Source organism: Globicephala melas, chromosome 7 (genome assembly GCF_963455315.2).
Source record: "Globicephala melas chromosome 7, mGloMel1.2, whole genome shotgun sequence".
In the NCBI taxonomy this organism is placed as follows: Eukaryota; Metazoa; Chordata; class Mammalia; order Artiodactyla; family Delphinidae; genus Globicephala; species Globicephala melas.
Window position 1 is genome coordinate 108,704,853 of NC_083320.1, and position 23,280 is coordinate 108,728,132.

Genomic DNA, 23,280 nt, shown 5'->3' on the forward strand with positions numbered 1-23,280 from the left:
GGAAGTATTCGGTACCTGGGAAAAATATGAATTTTCAGAGGGCAGACTGTAATCGGTTTGTGTTCCCCACAAAAAGGTATTTTGAAGTCCTAATCTCCAGTAGCTCAGAATGTGGCCTTATTGGGAAATATAGTCTTTACAGAGGTAATCAAGTTACAATGAGGTCAGAAGGGTGGGCCCTGATCCAATAAGACTGGTGTCCTTATTTACAAAAAGGGAAACACACAGAGGGAGACCACCACATGAACACAGGAGGTAGAGATGGGAGTTACAGCCACATGCAAGGAATGCCTGGGGCTACCAGAAGCTAGGAAGAGGTAAGGAAGGACTCCCCGACAGGTTTCAGAGGGAGCACAGACGGCCCTGCTGGCACCTTAATTTTGGTCTTACAGCTTCTAGAGCTGAGGCAATACATTTCTGTTACAAGCCACCCCGTTGCAGTACTTTGTTGGACATGTAGAACCTCAATGTTGGGCTTTTATGGATATACTTTAGCGCATCTGCAATCATATTCCTACGTACAAAACTGTTGTGTCAGAGGATATACAAGATTGAGACTGTTGACTTGCATAGCTAAGTTGCCCTCTGCAGCGTTCCCCAACCTTTTTGGCACCAGGGAACGGTTTCGTGGATGACAATTTTTCCACGGACAGGGGAGTGGGGCGGGGGGGATGGTTCAGGCGGTAATGCGAGCTACGGGGAGCGACGGGGCGATGAAGCTTCGCTCGCTCACCCGCTGCTCACCTCCTGCTGTGCAGCCCAGTTTCTAACAGGCCATGGACCGGTACCGGTCTGTGGCCCAGGGGTTGGGGACCCCTGCTCTATATGCGGCATTAACTCAAATGATCTCCAATACTGTGGGAGCATCCATTCCTTACCCTCTGACAACAGACTTTGTTTTTAATCACCATTGATCTCTGATTTGGGTAATCAAAGTGTCCAGAGAAATATGCCAGAGTATGTTGGGTAGAACATTATAAACTTGTATCCTGGGAAGATTTAGTTGCAGTGTTTCTAGGTTGGTCTATTACTGGTCTCCTAGGAAGTGATCCGCTCAGGCAAAGGAAAGACAACCGTGAGTGCAATGTGTCCAAGAACAGATCTGGACAAAACAGTCACAGTGGAAATAAATATCAGCTTTATTAACACTCAAAGTGCCATTCATTTATATTCATTCCATAGTCCAGAAGGTTACTTAGAGTAAGCCTTTGCACCACAATCTTTCAAAAAATGAACTAACATGTAAGAAAAAGCAATTTTCATTGTGCTAATTATTGCAGGCCTTCATGCACGATAAATCTAAACAAAGATGGGTGCCAACAATATACAAATTTCCATATAAACAAAGTCATTGATCACTAACAAAATATAAACATGGTTTCTTTCACATTAGATTAAAAAAAAAAAAGGCTATTTACCAGCAAGAAAAAACAAGTACATAAAATCTGTAAAACTCAGAAATTTTATACATTTTTACAAGCACAATTTTGAATGAACACAAAGTCAAAATGTGCATGAAATGTGGCACACACCACACTGTATCTGGCTTCTGGTAGGTTTTTCTAATCATATCGGCTCCTTGTAACATAATAAGCTTAGTGACATTCAACTTCAACAGTGGACTTTATTCCTAACGTAAGTAATTTTACATGGTACCGCATATTAAAAACAAGGTTTTCCTTAAGCACAACAACATTGCCAGATTGGAACTTTAATTCCCAATTCTTTTTCTGCCAGTTACTTAAAATACACAGTACGGTATAAAGACACAATGTATGTTTGGACATTTCTAAACCAATTTATAGTCAATTACAGAGAATCAGAATTTGTCAATATATTGTTTTATGAATGAGGTCTGACCTTGCCCAGTAAGAAAAAAACTGAAAGTTGAAATCTTTGGGGAAGAATAAAGGAAATATTCAAAAACAACAGTAGGCCAGGCCAACAGCAACTGGAGATATAAAAACCTTTGACATCTCTTCAAATTAATTTAGTTTCTCACATTTTTTCATAGTTCTGAGAATTCAAAGACTGTTTTAGTGGACAGTGTTTTTGCTACTGCTTAAAACCTATTTTTTTCTCTTAATTTGCATTTCATAGAATTCTCAGAGAGAATTCAATGTTGTTCTTTGCAAGAGTATTTTAATTGATAGATATCTAAGTAAATCTGCATCCAATTGTGGAAATACAAATACATTTTGAATGGTTAAAAACAAAACTAAAAAAATATTTTTGATCAGCCAGCTGAAAATATATTCATATAGTAAATAATCTCTCAGAAAGCTTTATATATATTTAATTATTCTAACGAAACAGTACCCTTATAAAACAAGTTCATAAAAATGTAGAAATGAAAATAAGAAATTACTGGGATATATACAAGTACCTACAGACAAAGACATCTCCACACACACATCCCCTGACACAGAGTTACAAGCATACTTTCCACTTAGTCATGGATTTCAGAATACATATAAAATCAGAAAGTGATGTCGAACTCCTGAGTTCTTCAACAAAGATAGAACCATAGATATGTATACTTTGTAAAAGCAAGAAAGTCCATTTAAGTCAGTAATAGCAGTGCAGTTACTGACGGCTACATCTTGAAAGAAGTTTAAACACAGAGACACAGACAGTAGTTCAATGCACGCATTCATGATGCTCATACACCCATCAACAATTATTGGTCAGAGTAGTAAATCAGTGTACAAATTAAACATTTCCAAAATGTGCAAAAAAGTCAACCTTGATAGGAAAAGAACACCTTTGTACATAATTATAAACTGCCCAGCATTCAACTGAGATTAAAAACGTTTACAGAGAGAAACTAATGGATTAAATATAGAGAATTTAATGGCTACATTTAAAAATGTACATTAGGTCAAAGGGTAAATTTACAAATTGATAATCATAGTTTGCAACAATTAAAAGTTTATTCTCAGATTTATCCAAGTTTACTTTTATTTACAATGATATTTGAATAAAAAGAACCATGTGAAATGTAAGAGATGTCAGACATTAAAAGTATTTTTGGTATTAACTCTTTTACAATGTTTCAGAATGCAGGGTAGCAAATTTTAAAACCAACAGCAATAGAAAAAATGTAAACCTTTTACTTACTAATTAAGATTGTATTAAAAACAATTGTTTGTTTTTAAAGTATTCTTATCGTTAGACACTGTAGTTTCACTTGAACAGGGTATATTGCAAGGGTTTGGCCCACTTTTTTTTTTTTTTTGGCCCATAAACCTTTCCAGCTCAAATGTTTCCACTAGTTCTCTCTTCTTATTCCAGGTGGAAAAAATTCTTTGCAAAAAATGAGAACATGACAAATCCATTTTGGAGCCTAAGTATCTAATAGAGTTAGGATGTAATTTTGTTACTTATCTCTCCCCTCCAAGTAATGCTAATGCTAAAGTCACCAATTGTTACTTACATAAATAAGTGAACACAAAAGTGCTTTTCAGTATAGTCACAAACTTTACTGTTCTCAACTGGCATTAAGGGACTCAGAAATCCTACCTGGGGACAAATTCTGCATGTATGCTGGAGAGCAGACTCATCCTTACGTTCCAAAGTGTCTATGGCACAAAGTCCATAACCTACTTTTCTTCACAGCTTTCCTGAAATGCCCCTCAAGTCAAACACAAGTTCATAAATGTTAAGACATTAGGAAGAAAGTACGCCACCAACCTGAGGCATCATATGTCAAGGTATATGTATATGCGTTTACGGTCAAGTGACATTAATAAGATTGGCACGTGTACAAACTCAAGCTCATAATGTCTATATAGTTCCATAATAGTTGAAGTAAATTCCTGCATGTCTAAATGCAAACACTGAGCACCTGTCTTTAACTTGAAGGATAGATTGAGATACAAATTCTACTAGTACCTGTTTTATTATTTTTACACTATTAGCTTACAGGTGGGCAGAAGTAACAGTGCTAATCATTTTGGCTGTATGTGCAGAGAATATAAAAGCTTTGGTTTAATGTGATTCTGATAATACAGATTGTAAATACAAACAAGAAGTCATCAGGCATAGGGAATAATAGTACTCACTGATTTAATGCCTTTGCTGTTGTTAACAAAAATATCATTACTGTCAATTAAAATGCCCAATTATGAAAAATATGAAGAATTACATAAGAGACTGTATACAGGCAACAGGTAAAATTTATTCTTTTCTTTACGATAGCTGCGACTCCTCCCTTGACCTTCTGAAATGAAACCATATCTGCTCTCACTATAACCTAGAGAAGGTTCTCTAGACTCCCCTGAGAGCTCACTACCATCTACAGCTCTGAAAGGTGAGTACAGAGAGATGGTTGGCCCCGATACTTTCACACCTATTATGGCATCCTGTCCAGACTGTGGCAGAAGTTAAAGCAAAGCTAAAGACGACTATGAAGTAGGAACAGTGGCTTCACAGCACGCCTTCCCTAGCCAACCAAAACAGAGGTAAAATTTCCTTTTGAACACTTGGTAAGCTAAGGAAGCTTGTTTTGATAATGTCTGGCAGAATTTCTATTCCAAAGAGCTCATGAAGAACTATGCAAAACCAATTACTTTCTACTTAAGAATTATATATAAGCTATTATACACACATACAAATTCAATTTTTATCTACTTTTAGCAACCAAGAGCTTGGAAATTTACAATAAATACCTTTATTAAACAACCGTTTGTACTAGCTACTTGTGGAAAATGTGCTGGCATTCCATCATCAGTAGGTCACACACATTTGAGCTGTTCTTCCAAGAACAGAGACTAATCTAACTGGACATTCACACCTTTCCTTCCTTCCCACCCCTGCACCAACTCCAAACACACACACACACACACACACGCACGCACACACACACACACTTCACAGAAAAGTAAGGTGGAGTTTTAGTCAAAATGTTAGTCATAAAGTAAGGATTAGAATTTGCTATCCCTGGATTTCTTGCTCATTGCCCTAAGTCTCATTGCCTTAACATCTGTAAACCATTTAACTGACCTCTTTAGGACAAAAACCACCTTTCTAGTTCTGCTTTGAAAATCATAACTGAACCACGACATACAAAGAATTTGGACAGTGCCAGTGTGATTGAAAATCAAGTAATCAACCGGGAAAACAATTCACTATGTCTCTTTAGAATTACAATACCTCTTTCTATCCTTATCTTAGGAATTTGTGTCTAGTAAAACTGCAATGTGTCTATCACAGAACAATGCTAATGTTTCTCTTCTAACATATTAAAAAAAAAAGAGGTAGAAAAGGGTAGGAGGAAGAAGCAGGCATTAAGAAACGTTTAAGGGCCAATACACAGTCTAAGGCCAAATCAACTCTTGAAGCCTACTGATTTTGGAAAAACCTTCATTTCGGTGGGTAACTTGAATTATTATTGATATAAAACGAAATTAAGGCATACAGAGAAAAAGGCACTACGAAAAATTAACAAATTGCTTTCCGTTGACATTTTAACCAATGTTAAAATTCAAATAAATATGAACAGTGCATTTGTAACTAAGGCCAAACTTCATATAAAACAATAAGATCTCAAGAAATTTTCCTGATCTTAGTATAAATAACACTGTTGACAGAATTCAATTTCTATCAAATGTTTTGGGTATTTTAACAATTTAGACCAAAAGAAAATATTTTTTTCTTTAAAGGAAAAAGCAGGAAAAAATACTCTGTAATGGAATAAATGCCCCCATCACTGGAACTGTTTGAGCAGAGGCTGGGTTTTGTAAGAGGGAGTCCTGAGAGAGAGGCTGCTTGACCTACACGGATCCCTCCAATTTGGGGATACTTTTAATTGCTGTTGTTAATGACATTTTACTTTATAATAGCCAATGGTTACCCAAAATTGCTTTCCCTCACTTCATAAGAAATAACATTTTAAAACATCATTGCTTAACTTTCAGATTCAGGATATGCCATAAAAATAAGTAATTGGGGGCTCCCCTGGTGGCGCAGTGGTTGGGAGTCCGCCTGCCGATGCAGGGGACACAGGTTCGTGCCCCGGTCCGGGAGGATCCTGCATGCCGCGAAGCGGCTGGGCCCGTGACCCATGGCTGCTGGGCCTGCACGTCCGGAGCCTGTGCTCCGCAACAGAAGAGGCCACAGCAGTGAGAGGCCCACGTACCGCAAAAAAAAAAAAAAAAAAAAGGAACTGTTTGCCCATTTTTCCTCCTAGACTGTGACCTCCTTAAGTTAATTTAGTACCATAGTAAGCCACAATACTGAAAAAGCAAATGAAAAGGATTCACCATATTTAAAAAAAAAATCAATAGATTCCTATACTTGGTTGACACCAGGTGATTTTATATCATGCTATTGGTCCCAAATGAAATCAGTGACCAAGAATTCTGCTGTGGGCCAACGAGTTTGCATCTGGCGAACATCTTGGCTTTTGCACCCAAGCTTAGTTGTCCTATAAACTATTCAGATTTGATTTTCTCAGTGATTTCATGTATCTTATAACAACTCCATCTCAGAAATACGACACACCAGACCTGACATATATAAGAACTGAAGTAGCAAAGAAAGCTACTCTAAAGAAATCGTTTCCTCTTTTTAATGTAGCTTCTACTGGGAATAAGATAAAGACTCCTTCAAGTGAAAGCCAATTCAATTTACTACGAAATAAGTTTTAATTTTTCTTTTATAGTTCAGCCTGTGCATTAACATTTCCATCTCTTATATAAATTATGTAAGGTTGACTGTACCTTTGAAAACTTTCTAAGGCAGTAGTCTTTAACCATTCTTCAGGTTAGAAACATGTTTTGTAAATGAGGAAAATTAAAGATAGTCATACTGAAAATTTCGAAGTCTGTATATTTTTAAATACATTTTAAAGAATTATCATCAAAACTTCCATTAGTCATTATGATATTTCTCAACCCTTTTATTCAATACACTTTGTTTGCAATGTAAAAGATCTTATATTTGGTCCAAGCCTAAATCATGCCATTTTGAATCTCTCAAGGCCTAAGTAGAAAGATATTTCCTGAAAAGCACATATAAGACTGCTAGTGAATCTTCTCCAGCACCAAAAAGTCTGCCACTGTCAAAGCAGAATGCATTTTAAAGGCACAAAGTTAGCAGTCTGGTCATTTTCCAGCCTCAGCAAAGAAACATTACAGTATAGAAGAATCAGTTGTGCATTTAAAAAACAAAATACATTTAGAGTCATCTTAAAAAGTTCAAATTTCATTTGTTGATCCATACAATTATTAGAAAGAAAAAATTGGAGTGTTATTTTAACTGCCCCTGATAGAGGTGGTTCCTTTGAAAATTTTCTTTTTTAAATTTAATTTTGGTCTTTCATACCTCACCCCACTTTAAGCTTTTTTGTTCTAGTAGTTTTTATATATATTAACTTCTACTGTGGTTTTTGGTACCTTTACAACTTGTCTGAAATAAATTCACATCACATTTTTATATAACTCTGTAAACTATTAGTCTACTCTTAAGTCTTTACATAAAGAACAATACTTTTCCATAGCTAGTAATATTTTTCTTATAAAACAAAGGTCTTGTGCAGCAGTGTTAAAGTAGTAGTTTCTTTTCAGGTGATTTTATTTTCTGTAGCATTTCAAAAAGAAAAAGAGACTGAAAATAAAGCAAACAATTTTGCTTTGGGTTTCACAGTCTCCCAAGATTTCTCTTTAAAGAACACCTGTCTCATATTCTGCACTGCTGATTACCCTGACAGACCAAAAATGAGCCAAAAGGAAATCACAACCACACAATACAAAGAAACAAAGGAAAAGCCCACTGGTCCAGATACCATGATCCTGCTCAAGTAGAAGAGATGCCTTCACTCATAAAAGATAAAGAAATTATAATAGATCCACATCCTTGGGGACTATGTTTATAGCACAAGATTTGGCAGTTGATTTCCCAGGGGGAGGAGGCCAGTAATTCATGTTCTTCCTTGCAAGCTGCTTCCTTTCATTATAAGGGTATGTGAGAAGCTTTAACAACTATATTTGTGCTTTGACTTCTTCTCAGACTAGCTAATGGAATTTCAAATATTCCTACAGGGAATGCCAGATAGGACCTTGATACAGTAAAACAAGATCTACTTAACTTCAGAAACAAAGTATTTTAAAAGAGTTCCTAAACGAGCATAGCTTTTAGCAGAAAACAAAATACCTGAGTCCCTTATGAATCCCATGAAAGGCATCACAGTTAGGGCCTCCAAGAATACTATTTTCTAGACCTTTAAAAATAAAGTACTTAGCATTTGCTTTAATACGTTGAAAAAAATTGCAAGTGGCCAGATTACCGATATCATTCATGTTTCTCAGTAGCACAAGTCCATTAGAGATGGTGGGAGTTTCCCAGCTGTCTCGTTCCGCTTAATGCCGTTGCTCTTATATTAGAAATACCTGGCAGTTTTAGCCTTCCTATAAAGTAGCTGATACTTTGTTTTAATATGCCTTTCTTTTCCCACAATTACGAATTGACTTCTGAGGAAAGAATACACACAGATGACTGAGTTCAACAGGCTCCGTGTTTAAGTTCATTTTGTGTCTAAAATGGAAGTCACTGATTTGGGTGCAATACGCAGCTGGAAGGGAAAGGATTGTTACTGGCTTTTGTTGAGACCTTTCACCCTCGACTTGAAGTAGTGGTATCTTCTCTTGTAAAACCCTCATTATGCATTACATCACTCTCTGAAACTTACTTTTTGCAAGGAACCTGCTTTGCAAATGGCCATTTTCATTTATAACTGGGGCTGGTATGTACATCAGGGTTTCTCAACTTCGACACTTTCAACATTTGGGGCAGGATAATTCTTTGTTGGGGGGCTGGACGTGCTGTTCTTGTATACTTTAGTTTGTTTAGCAGCATCCCTGGCCTCTAACCACTAGATGCCTCTAGCATCCTCCTGGTTGTGACAACCAAAAATGTTTCCAGTCATTGCCAAATGCCAAGCAAAACTATCCTCACCCCAGCTGTGAAAACCACTGTTTTACATGCTAACTGTTTTTTGAGGTGCTTTAGTAGTCTGTGATCCAAAGAACAAGAACAAGGGTTTCATATCATGACACTAGCTTTTAACACATGGATAGTGCAGGTTAAACTCTTAGTTCCTAAACAATGTATCTATGGGGAATCAGGAGCTAGAAACAGGAAGATATAGTATACATGATTTTGATTAGTTCTCCTTCCCCTCGATTTTTGGGACTTTCCCCCTCGGGTAAAGAACACAGTTTAAAATACACTAAACAACACTTAGTTCTTCTTTTCATTATTTCTGTTGACCGGCAAATGTGGTCTCTTCTACTGCTCACACATTTAATTAGAGCAATCTCCTTTTGTCTTTTAATTTGGATTTGCTTATTGACTTCCCATATCTGTCTTAAAATAAAACAATATCTTTTCTTTTTTTAAGCAGAAAGCTATCCCTCAAGGTTTATAGATTCCAGTAACATGGATCTATTATAGTGTATTTGCTTATTATACTGGTTAGGATTAACAAACATACCTCCTAGAGATTCATATTTGCTATCAAGAGTCCTACTGAGCAAAAAGCTTGGTAGACAGAGGTTAGGATCTAAAGAATACAGATACAAGAAGGAACCTATATTCTTTAAGCTGAGTACCTATCCTAAACTCAAGTTTAGGGCTCAACCCCACAAACAAGAATCTATTTTAAATACTATCACTAAAAACTACAAATTATACATCATTTTCTTCTCCTTGTTTTCCATGTCTCCCCATCACTGCCAATCTGTCAGTGACACAGGGAAAGACTCTACAATCTTTAGGTATTCCAAATGATCTTTTTGTACTAAAAAGAGTGACTATGTACTAAAGTGCTTTATGTCTCTGAACCACATCAGTACATTATAAAAATTTAAAAAAAAAAAGTTTCAAGTTCTTGTAAGGGAAAAAAAGATTAAATATAAAAACTTCAGGATACTATTATTATTAATCAAATTTAACCAAGAATCAAGAGAAACACTTTCCCTCTTGTCTTTGTTTTCTCCCCCATCTCTCTTTTTTATAAAAAAGAAAAGTGCAGTCAGAGAGAAGGTGAATGAATAGATGGGAGCTGGGTAGAGGCACAGGAGAGGTTACTGGCTGCTAGTGATAGTGCACAAACATGTGCCTTAAAAGTTCATCAGCGGAAGGTCTCAGTTTGGCCTCTACAAAGATCCGTTTGAGGAAATCTCGAGTATGGTCTGAGACATGGGGTGGCAGCTTAGGGTTCGTCGGCTGAGTGGCGATTTTAAAGATGGCAGCCATTGCTTCAAATTCTGCCCAAGGAGGCTTTTCCGTTAGCATTTCCACCACAGTACAGCCCACGCTCCTAAGAAGAAATAAAAGAAAGACCTTACACAAACAACATCATCATGAAGTCAGCTAACTAACTACAAAATGAGAAACAGACGTGAAGTCCATATACATTTAAGTACGACTTGGTTTCAAACGTAAAGTTTCATTAAAAGGCTGTAAAAACTGAGGTCGGCCTCCCGCACGGAGCCTCTGGGGTCGGGGCCAGGGTCGGGGTCGGGGCCGGGCGTGCCTCGGCAGCGGCTCCCTCTCCTCACTTCCGAGTTGCCGAGGCGCTGCCGCCGCCGCAACCCGCCGCCACAACCCGGGCAGCCCCGCGGGGTCCCCGGGCCGCCGCAAAGCGCCAAAAAGACGCAGAGGTGCGCGTGGCTTCGGTGGGCCCGGCCTGAAGCGCGGCCATCACCCGACAGCGGGGACACCTGCCCCCGGCCCCGCGCCCCCTACGGGTACTGGAGGAGAATCCCTCGGCTCCTGTCGTCGGGCGGACACTGAGGGCGCGCATGAAGACAACCTGAGAGAAGAACGCTTCGGGGCAGGAATGAGGCGATTAAGATCGACTGACACGGAGACCTGACAGAAAGGGCTGGAGAAACGGGGTTTTCTGAATTTGAGGAGACATCTTTAAGTGAATTTATGTATTCTTAAGAAATAAGGAAAAATATATCCATACTTGATGTGGTATCATTCCCAAACCTGAAAAATGAGGAAAGTCAGTTTTAAAGATAAATATGCCTGCAGACACTACTGGACCTCCCAACAGGGATTTGTCGGGGGCAGAGGGCAGTTAGAGGGGAAGCATTCTATGTATGCAGTCTTGAAGAAAAATTTATATTTGGATTCTAGACTTCAATGAATTCTGACAGTTGTAGAAACAGATGGGAAACACTCAAATATTCCTCTTGTTGCACCAGAAAGTTAATTTGCGGTACATGAAATGAATATTGTTTTATAACAACTCTTATTAGTGAAATACTTTCTAGTGCATTTTATTGACTCTTCTTAGTTCAACAAACAGTTTAAACACCTATGCAAACTTAAAATGTGCTTTTCTTTCTGAAAGCTGGTACTGTTTTGAAAGAGCTTTCTAAATGTAAAGTATTGAGAATTTCAATTTGGGTAAAATGTTTGTATAACTTCCAATATTTGATGTTTGTTAAACTCAACTCTGGGCAATCAAAAATGAATAAAAAATAATGAGGAAATGAATAGGGGCTACCCTCCTTTTCCCAGGATAAGGGGAAAGAAATTTATCATATTTCTTTTTTTTTTAACTTCTTCTTTTGAATTGCTTTGAAGGCATGGTTTTTTTGCTTATTACTTTAGGCTTGTAGTTCTCAATCCTGACAATACTTCAAAAATCTTTGCCTGGGCCCCACTCTTGAGAGATTCTCATATAACTGTTCAGATATGGGCTTTGGGTATAGCTAGTTTTTAAGCACCAATCCTCCTCCTTCCCTCCATTCCTCAAATGTGTGGATAGGTTTGAGAACCACTAGACTAACGGTGGTTTTTCCTGTTTAAAGGACATAATCAATTTGGGCTTTGTTTTTATATTGCTCTGTTGATGGCTTTGTTACAACTAAATTACTGTTATTACTATTTCATTGTTAAATAAAGTAAGCAGGGCTTCCCTGGTGGCGCAGTGGTTAAGAATCTGCCTGCCGATGCAGGGGACACGGGTTCAAGCCCCGGTCCGGGAAGATCCCACGTGCCGCGGAGCAACTAAGCCCGTGTGCCACAACTTCTGAGCCCGCACACCACAACTACTGAAGCCCATGCGCGGAGAGCCCATGCTCTGCAACGAGAAGCCACCGCAATCAGAAGCCAGCGTACCACAACAAAGAATAGCCCCCACTCACCGCAACTAGAGAGAGCCTGCGTGCAGCAATGAAGACCCAACACAGCCAAAATTAAATAAATTAAAAAAAATAATAAAGTACTACAGCCTGTGTTTGAGCTAAAAGAAAAAACAAAAACCTGTAGTTTAAACATAAATATCAATGAAAATAAACTAAAATTTAAGCTCTCAAATTTGTTAGGCAAAGAATGTTATTCATTTTATAATTTTTGCTTTATATAATTCTCTAACCTGACATTGAATATAATTGTTTTCTGTCTTTATCTTACAAAGAATACAAACGCTAGAAATTCTTTGTCTTTAGGTGCCTAAAATGCATATCTATCAAAAAAATTTCTCGGGGCTTCCCTGGTGGTGCAGTGGTTGGGAATCTACCTGACATGCAGGGGACATGGGTTCAAGTCCTGGTCTGGGAAGATCCCACATGCCTCGGAGCAACTGGGCCCGTGTGCCAGAGCTGCTGAGCCTGTGCTCTGGAGCCCATGACCCACAACTACTGAGCCGGAATGCTGCAACTGCTGTGGCCTGTGCACCTAGAGCCCATGCTCTGCAGCGGGAGAGGCCACCACGATGAGAAGCCTGCGCACCTCAGCGAAGAGTGGCCCCCACTTGCTGCAACTAGAGAGACTGTGCGCAGCAGCAAAGACCCAATGCAGCCAAAAATAAATAAATTAAATAAATGTTTTAAAAATTTTCTCAGTGGGAAGTAGGAAATGGCCATTTTATGTTCTAACTTAAAATTATTAAGCAATTAAAGGTTAACTGAATTATAAGACTAATAATAAAGATTAATTATTTTTAAAGTTCTTCAGGGAAATAAAATGAAGATAGCTTTCTAATGCTGAAATTTGCTCAAGATGAAATCCTTCCTGGGACTTCCCTGGTGGTGCAGTGGTTAAGAATCCGCCTGCCAATGCAGGGGAGATGGGTTCGATCCCTGGTCCGGGAAGATCCCACATGCCGTGGACCAACTAAGCCCGTGTACCACAACTACTGAGCCCGTGTGCCACAACTACTGAAGCCCATGTGTCTAGAGCCCGTGTTTCGCAACAAGAAAAGTCACCGGAGTGAGAAGCCCGTGCACCACAATGAAGAGTAGCCCCCGCTCGCCACAGCTAGAGAAAGCCCACGCACAGCAACGAAGATCCAACGCAGCCAAAAATAAATACATTAATTAATTAAAATAAAAATAAGTTGTCCTCTGTTTAAAAAAAAAAAGAGATCTTTCCTAAAGAATGGAAGACAGGTTCAAAAGCTCTATTTATTTAGTCATTTATTAAGCCTCAAACACACACAGTTAAAATGATATTAATCCTTGTAATCCTGACATCCTATTTCAAAAGTACAAAAAAATAAATTTACCTTAGTAAATTCCATGCTGGGTGGAAATATGTTAAGAAGGCATGTGCTTTCGGTCAAATCCCCCATCAAAACCTACCAGATATCTGCTTTTCTGCCATAGCCTTCTCCACTAATCACTTCAGGGCTCATCCAGTACGGTGTGCCTGTGACAGACTTCATTCCTGTCCCCGAAAGACAGATGGTTTGAAGCCGCTTGCTGGCCCCAAAATCTCCTAGTTTGACGTTGCCTGTTGAATCTCGCAGGATATTTGCGCCTAAAATAAGAAATATCCTCATTTCATTATTTGTATTGGCAATTTGGAATACAACATAAAAGAACAACGGCAGAAAATTACTTAGCAGACTCCTCAATCTGTCTCCAAAATCAGGCTGCTCTTCACCTTCCGAGCAGTACCTGGCATAATGCCAGTCATACAGTCAGTGTGCATTAAAAACTTATTACATGAACACTGAATATTTAGAGTCACCTGTGTGATTCAAGACCTAAGAAGTTTCTCCCACTGAAAAGGACTGGTGCAAGTGGGAGGCGAGGATCAAAAAGAAGAGAAAGGGGGAAAGGGCTAAGAATGTGAAGTTCAGAGAAGGATGAAGAAAAGCAGTAGCAGGCTCTTGGCCCCAATTTCTCTGTCATAAAGTAAGAAGCCCATGTCTATAGATTATTTCCCTGAGGACCTGGCATCTCCTCAGGAACCTCTTAAGGGACCTTCATAATCAAAATCTTTTCATTCTTCATTCTCAGTTTCTGTACAGTGTATTTTAAATCTAATCTAAGCAAGCTTTGAGGTTTCTGTTTTAAAATTTCATTTACTTCTATAATAAACTTTTAATTTTATTTATTATAAACTGACCTTGATAGCCTGGCTGAGGTGGTGTTTGCAGAGTCCTCCCCTGTAAAGTTACTCTTTCCCCTTTTCCATACTTAGCTCGTTGGAAGAAGTTCACTATGTGTAAAGGAGTGAGAAGTTATGCTACAGGCTTAGTAGTTACCTATAAGGGAATTATTCTGCATGGGAGATTTGTCTCTTCTCTCCCATTTATTTATTCAACCATCCATTTCTATCAGTCTGAACACATGGATATTAATTTTATACTTTGGGTTATAATCCAATGACTTTCCGCTCAAGCTGTTCCAGCTTTGGCCATGGGGAGCTCTCTCTGTTGGCTCCTGTGTCCCTCTGCCATACCTCAATCATTGTGTTCTTGCTTGATTTGATTTCTGGATTGTTTGTTTGTTTCTTAGTATCGTCTTACATTCTGGTACTAGAAGACGCTCCAGGCTCACCTTGTGTATCCCCTGTAACCACTTCTAGAATTAGCCATTTCTCCTTTTACTGAAGAATGGTATCAGAAACCAAGATCTAGGAGCTAGGTTCATTTATTTTTATTCTCTATTTTCCCCCCTTTATCATTCTTTAAACTCAATCTTTTTTCTCGGATTGTAACTCTAGTTTCTTCTTATGTAAATTATTTCTATTCTCATTTTTAGCTTTTTCTATAAACTACCTGTTTTTAAATGAGCAACTTATTTAATTAGCTTATCTAATTTTAGTTTCTAAATTTTACCTCAATTATTTTTAAGTCTTCCTAACCTTAATCATATTTTATACTTTTAAAAAAGATTCCCTATTTGTCTTTTTTTTTTTTTTAATGGCCTCTAAGAAGGAGAGTGAATAGTGGAGAAAATATATTATAGACTGGAGAGAATGCAGACTGTCCATCCCCACCATGAACTTCTGTACCTGTCTTTCTGTTCTCCCAGCAAATTTCCCAGTCTAGTTAATTAAGGCTTTGCAAAGCCTCTCTCTGGGGAGGGTTAAGGATCCATTCTCTGCATGCCATAAGCCTAAGTACGCCATGGTACCAGTGATTCTCTAAGACAGCACTGCCTTTTTAACATCTCCCGCTGTCCAATTCTTAAAGAAGGACTCTGTCAAAAAAAGCCACCGTGTCTAAAATATTTAACCTGGGGAAGGACAAGAAACAAGCCAGTTTTTACTGGTTACCAGCTGGGAAGGAACAGTCCCAGGCAGGTCACAGACAGACAGAGCTATCTCCAGGGAGTAATCACCAATGCTGAACCAACGGCCATCCATACAAAGGGCTGAGGAGAAAATGTATAGCCAGGTTCCCAATACAGTTATCTAATTTTTTAAAAACTTACTTTGGATATGTTAAAAGTAAGCTATGAAGGAGAGTTTTCAAACATACACAAAAAGCAGACCGAACCGCATATGAACCCCTCACACTATCTGAATCAAATGAAAGACATCTCGATCCATCAATAGTTCAGTCCATATCTTTAAAAGATAAAGACTCTTATCACACCTAAGAGAATGTAACGCCTTTAATATTATTAAATGTACATCAGTGTTTGTTTTTCTTTAAAAAATCAGAATCCAAATAAGGTCCTTACATTGAGAATCATTAATACATCTTTTAAGTCTTTTCCTAAAGTTCCCTCCAACCTTTTTTCTTTTCCTTTGCAGTTTATGAAGAGTCTAAGCTGTCTGCCTATAGCTTTCTTATTGTCTAGATTTTGCTGAGTCCATCCCAAGGAGTCATTTAACATGTTCATCTGTTCTATATATTCTATAATTCTCCAATTTGGTAGCTGAATCTAGAGGCTTGATCAGATTCAGGTTCAAAAAGAATTTTTTTTGGCAAAACTGCTTTGTAGATAATGATATAGTCTATGAATAGGAAGTATGTAATGATAGACTGTCTGTGTGAAGTGATGTTAACAGCTATTAATGTTTAGTGCTTATGTCTACTAATCTGTTAGTCATTGTAAAATGGTACTATTCTATCATTCCTGCTTCATTTGTTAGCCAAAATATTTTTATAAAGGTAAGTTTCCTTTCATCCACTATTTAGTCCTCAGTACGGTTCATAAAAGAAAGGTCCAATAAAGAAACCCTATTATGAAATAATGAGTTGGTTCCCTAGCAACAATGATCAATTAATTCTTACCCTAGGTTTCATTATGAACTCATGAGTCTAAACTTAAAAGTAATCAACTAGCTTTCCTTTGCCCTCACCATTTAAAAACTGCTCATTATAAAAATTTAGGAATTACATAAAAAGTAAAAAGTATGCAGGAGAAAAACAACTATCACTCATTCTGCCACTTGGAAATAACCACTGTTAATCATGTAGAGATTGTAAAATTAAAGTATGACCTAGAAGAACGAACTTGAGATCATATGGCTTTATCCAATTTTATACCTTACATTTTTCTTATCAATATATTTCCCCTATAATGTTTTTACATCAGCTTGTTTCCAACCTCCTCATTTTACTGGCAAGGTTAGAGGAGGATCCGCTTGGGGGGTAGCTCCCCTCAGTTCCTTTACCTTACCTTATTATCAGGGGTAAAGAGAAACTGGCTTGAATAGAGATTATTCCTAATAGAATAATTCACAATCAAATCATTTTCCTATGTGTTTTTTTTTAATTGAAGTATACTTGACCTACAACACTATGTTAGTTGCAGGGTGTACAACATTGTGATTCAATATTTCCATACATTACAAAATGGTCACCACTTTATGTGGTTCTTTAAGCTTTAGGGTTTTGAACTTGATAGCTGAGGTCTGCCTAAGCTGGGTAGACCCTGAGGTGAAAGACAGGCTCTTATTTCTTTCAGATCATGAGCCATGTTGTCATCCTCTAAGACTCACTAGTAAGGTCCATTCTTTACATGTGATCTGGCTCAGGCATTGTGCAGCAGATCCTACTCTGTGACCAGACACTGGTTAGGAATGTTCTCTTTAGCCTGAATATGGCCATATTCAGGGTGTGATATACCACAGAAAGGAAGTAAATTCCTGGTAGCTCATAAGAGCCCTTAGAAAGACCAATGAAAAAAAAAATTCAATTTATTATTTATAAATGTGTGTTGTGTATTTGTTCATTATTCTCGTCAAATGATTGAATAAAGTGATCTTTATATTCGGGTCACAACCTGGTTTTTACAGAATGAAGCCTCTCAGTGTGCTTTGCAGTACAGAGTTTTATGACTCTCAAACTTACATACCTCCACCACTATTTTGTCTCACTTCATGCAGTTACCTTATGTAACTGATCCATGAAAACAGTTGAGCTTTTGAGTTTTAAAAAGTGAGCTTAACTGAGTTGCAGTTTATCAAAGCTCAGTCTTGGTCTCTCTTCTCATTCTCTCCCTTAGGTAATGAGGTCCATCCCTCAGCTTTAAATATGATCTCAGCATAAAGTACATCATCACCGTAACTAACTTTTGAGTGCTTTCTAGGTACCAAGAACGGTTTTAAGCATGTTATATGCATTAACTCATTTAATCCTTGTAAGAATCCTGTGAGCTGTTCACTATTATCACCCTCCTTAAAAATGAGGAACTGAGGCATAGAGAGATTGTCTCGTCTAAGGTCACACATCTGGTGATGGATAAAGCCTGAATCTGAATCAGGTCAAATTCAGAGCCCCTATTCTTAACCGCTATGTCCGAATGCCTGTGCACTATATGTGAAAACATGCCTCATTTTCATGCTCATTTGAACTTTACTGATTCTGGAAGCCCCAACAGGGGAGCTTTCCTCTTGTGGCGACCTGAACAACACAACTAGCTGGAACTGTTTTCCCATGGTACTTTAAAGGACATGTATTAAATGTTGAATTTCTTAACCACAGCACATGTTTCGTTAAAAGAACTGTGTACTTAAAAAATACCTCATTACTCACCTTTTATATCTCTATGAACAATCATATTACTGTGCAAATAATGGACTCCCTCCAGAATCTGACGGGTGTATTTCCTAGTCACATTCTCAGTAAGAGCTCCATATGCTTTTAGTTGGTCCTTAATTGAACCCTAGGATAAAAGAAAACGAAAGAAAACTATATAGTATGGTTTGAAATGAAAACTACTAGTAAATCTTTATTTTTAAAGATGTGTATATGGGTATTTATTATTCTTATCGACTGAAAAAAGTGATCTTTGTTTTATTTTTAACATCTTTATTGGAGTATAACTGCTTTACAATATTTTATTTATTTTTTTATTATTATTTTTTTTTTTGCGGTATGTGGGCCTCTCACTGTTGTGGCCTCTCCTGTTGAGGAGCACAGGCTCCGGACACGCAGGCTCAGCGGCCATGGCTCACGGGCCCAGCCGCTCCGCGGCATGTGGGATCTTCCTGGACCGGGGCACGAACCCGGGTCCCCTGCATCGGCAGGCGGACTCTCAACCACTGCGCCACCAGGGAAGTCCTATTTTATTTATTTTTAATTGAAGTTTAGTTGACATACAATGTCATGTTAGTTTCAGGTGTATAACACAGTGATTCGACATTTAAATGCATTACAAAATGATCACCACGATGAGTCTGGTAACCATCTATCTCTGTACAAAGTTATTACAGTATTATTGACTATATTCCTTATGCTGTATATTACATTCCCATGACTTATTTATCTTAAAACTAGACATTTTAATTTGGAGAATCCTAGTTCATGGCTGGGAGGCTTTAATTGGACAGCACAGGAATTCTCAGGAAGGACATTATATGCCATTAATTTAACATAAAACTCTACTATATTCCCTGACTAGAATTGTGGAAGGAAGGCTTTAAAACTATTCTTTGACTGATACCCTTGTTTCTATGACTATGCTGGTTCTATCTCCTGTTCCTTGCAACTGTATTTTTTAAAATTCTCCAGTACTTTTATCTTGCATTGTTTTTGCCCTGAATACATTTTTGATTTTCCTACTTGCTCTTCTATATACGTCCTACTTTAATTTTATTTATTTTGTTCTTACTCTGTTTTTAAAACACAGTTTTATTGATACCTGCAAATTTACTTCTCAGGAGAATGAATGGGTATGATTAGAAGATCAGAACACACGTGAGATTTTAAAGTTTTTCTTTTATATACTCACCGTTTTAGTTCAAAACACGAGAAAATTAAAAAGGACTTTCTAATTTTCTTACATGTTTTAGGCAGGACGAGGTGCCATCTCTGAGAATAGGGAATCAATCTGGTGAGACATAGGCACCTGAATTTTGAAAAAGCTTCCCTGCTGATTCCAATGTGTAAATTTGATAAATAATCACGACTTTAAAGGATGGAAATAAAATGCTTCCTGAGGGACAAAATCTTTTAGAGGTAACATAACCAAATGTTCCCGTCTTTCCTTGAATTTTGGTAAACTGTGTACTTTGTCATATAAAAATAGATCCTTGGATTTTACAGGTTTAGCCACTTGCTGTTTCCACTATTCATGAGCAATCCCTGAAGGGACAGCAAGATGCAATTCTGCTGACCCCAACTTGCAAACACGTGTGGAAAGCCTTAGGCAGTGAGTGAACCCAGACAACCAGTCATACCTATAACTCAATGTGGCTTGTTCTTCAGTCAACTTATTATGTCTCTACTTGCAGTAATGCACAAAATAACAGAGCTAGAACTGAGCTTTCCAAACCATAAGCCCCCAGATACTTGTAGGCTGCAAATGAGTGTCAGACTTACAGATCCTCTGGGCCCTCTGGCAGCTGGGCCAGTGGCCCATGGTGCTAACAGCTCCATCAGTGTAGTCTGTTTACTGCTGTGTAACATGAAAATATTACCTTCTTCAGTGTGAACAACTGGAATAGGCTGGAAAGCACTGTGTCAGATAAAAACAGTGTGTGTGTGTGTGTGTGTGTGTGTGTGTGTGTGTGTGTGTGTGTGTGTGTGTGTGTGTGTGTGTGTGTAAGAGTAACAGAGAGAAGTCAACTGCTAGGCCAGGTATTGGAAATAAAAGAAAGTTATGGTTCCGGTGTAAAAGTAGTTCTAGATAGACTAAGGAATGGAATGTTATGTCGGGAAAAACTGAAAAATGGAATGACAATTTTGGCAAAGCTTGAATCTAGGGCATAAAGGGGTCCATTATATCAAATTTAATGAAAGAAATTATATAGCATCATTTACAGACTTGGAGATTCAGGAAAGTCTAGAACATCTACGTCCATCCCATGTATGCCATGGGCTTGCCGTACACATAATTCATTTAGATTGCCAGTGAACTATCATTAATTTAGTAACATGCTTTTCAAATTCAAGGAGTGATAACCTAGACTTTGAAAAGACAGCTGCCTTTACAAAACCTAATGAGAAACATGATCTAACGCCTCTTCCTGAATAGTCCTAGTTTAGTCTTAAGATTGCTAAATATATAAAGATTACCCATATCTCCATTTGCGATGTAAACTGGTTCTAACCAATGAGTCATTTTAATTAATTTTATCTTCAACAGTCTGGGTCTCTATTCACATTTATTCATAGTTATTTCCTTATTTTTAATTTAAATATTTGTTGCACAAACAGTAATGGGAATCTGAATAAGAGAAAAGTCAATCACAATCCCAACATAATAACATTTTCATTTTTCTAAGTTTCTTCTGTTCTTGTCCAAATACAGATACTTTTAAAATATCATTAATATTAAAAAGCATTTTATATTCTTTTCCTCTAAGTAATTCCTCCAACTTTGCTACATGGGCTTCACAATTTTAATTTTTAATATATACTGTCTTGGACAATGCCATCATAATTTACTTCCACTGGGGGAATTGATATTTCCATTTTTCCATCACAGATAGTACTAAAATAAAGGTTCACAGCTTTCTCCTTCTTTTGGATTACTGCTGTAGACTAAATTTTAAAGAACAATTTACACTGCCAACATAATCTTTGAAAATAAAAAATAGCAATGATGAATAACAGTGGTGTCCCTATAAACAATTATTCATGAAGATAAAAATCAAAGTAAAATTTACTGTTGCTGTTGTAAGACCGAGGATGTGTTAAGACCATTACAATCGGCCTGTATTCACAGGCCTCTCATCTGGGGATTCAACCAACTGCTGACTGAAAATATCTGGAAAAAAAAAATTCCAGAAAGTTCCAAAAAGCGAAACTTGAATTTGCTGCACTGGCAACTATTTACATAGCATTTACATTGTAGTTGTAACTATTTACATAGCATTTACATTGTAGTTGTAACTATTTACATAGCATTTACAGTGTATTAGTTATTATAAGTAATTAAGAGATGACAAAGTATATGGGAGGATATGCGTAGCTTATATGCAAAAAATACTGCACCATTATATAAAGGACTTGAGCATCTTTGGATTTTGATAGCCGTGGGAAGTCCTGGAACCAATTCCCTGGGGATACCAAGGGACAACTGTACTATGAGATACTGATCCACAGTTTTATTGATCCATAAGATTAAACTGCAACCTGTACATTCTACATACAATTCTAATAAGCTATTTCCTTAAAGACCCATAAATCAAGCCTTTTTCTAACATATACTGCCTATTATAAGAATGAATGTATTTTTAAGTGAGTAAATATACCACCATCTTGAAAATCATTAGTTTTAGAATATACTCTACAAATACTAAAAATAATGAAGAAGGAATGACAGAGTTTTTTGCAAATCACATTTTTCACCTCCCAATGAAATTACTGACTCAGGCAATGACTAACAATCTGTGTTAAAAACATTAGGTGGATGGTTGAAAAGGAACTGGATATTCCTATGTGCCACTGCTGTAAGCCCAGATTACTTTCTCGTCTTCAGGAAAAAACAAAACTTTACAATGGAAGAATCAGGACGTCAATCACCCTAGTCAAGCAGTCCATCTTAGCATCACTACCAGTAGAACAACCAGAAATTGTATGTCTCCTAATGGGATGCACAGCATCATTTAGGATGCATGCGAATAAATGCTGAATTTGAATATAATTTAGATTTTAGATCTAACTTGGAGTTTACAGGAAATATAGGGATAAACGAACAAACTAAACACCACCATGAGGATGCAAGGGGAGAAATCTATGAGATGAGACTGTCAACAGAACAACTAGTTTGGTCTCTTTCTTTTTTTTTTCTTAACGTCTTTATTGGAGTATAATTGCTTTACAATGGTGTGTTAGTTTCTGCTTTACAACAAAGTGAATCAGCTATACCTATGTGTATATCCCCATATCTCCTCCCTCTTGCGTCTTCCTCCCACCCTCTCTATCCCACCCCTCGAGGTGGTCACAAAGCACCAATAGTTTGGTCTCTTTGTCAAATCTGTCACCTAAAACTGTTCTAGATTAAAAGAGGAATAAGAGACATAGCAGCAAAATGTAATGTGTGGTCCTGGACTGAGTCCTGGTTTGGATAAACCAGTTATTACAGGTTATTTTTAGGGAATTTAGGGAAATCTGAGTATAGACTGCTATGATGTCTGTAACCTATTTTAGTATACTTTAGTATTTTTAAAAAACAAGTTAAAAAATACAAAGATAGATGAAGAAGACAGAAAATAAAATTATATTACCCAGTTCTCATTTAAAACTCTTCCAAAATGTCCTTAACATTTTATAATCAAAGTTTTGTTGTTTTTCTTTATTCTCAACTAAGACTTTAAACAGAATATCTCTATTTTCAAAGGATGTACTAACTTACCCCTGGCATATATTCCATAAATATGGAAAGTGTTTTTTCTTGGGGATCCCTCAAACAGCCATAATACTGAACAATTCGCTCATGCAGCAAGTTTTTCAACAACTGAATTTCACACTCAAGTGCATTTACTTCCTGAAAGACAGAACTCACTGTTAAGTCTTTACAGCATTGCTAGTAAAAGCAAAAAAATTCTAACTTCATGGACCATCAAGGTGATTTCAATCTGAAATTTTCACTTCCCAAGGAATAAACATTTTAAAGTCTCTAAACA

General features: G+C 37.4%; 1 protein-coding gene across 1 annotated transcript in view; it reads right to left on the reverse strand.

Annotated features, from left to right (window-relative positions):
• Positions 1–1,115: 1,115 nt before the first annotated feature.
• The window catches only part of MAP3K2 (mitogen-activated protein kinase kinase kinase 2), a 99,261-nt gene continuing 77,096 nt past the window's right edge, over positions 1,116–23,280 (reverse strand). The window contains exons 14-17 of the mRNA XM_030840305.2: positions 23,010–23,141; positions 18,242–18,371; positions 13,602–13,779; positions 1,116–10,321 (exon numbers count right to left, since the gene is read on the reverse strand). Coding sequence (XP_030696165.1) covers positions 10,096–10,321; positions 13,602–13,779; positions 18,242–18,371; positions 23,010–23,141 — 666 coding nt within the window. The 3' untranslated portion in view covers positions 1,116–10,095. The remainder of the gene's footprint in view (positions 10,322–13,601; positions 13,780–18,241; positions 18,372–23,009; positions 23,142–23,280) is intronic.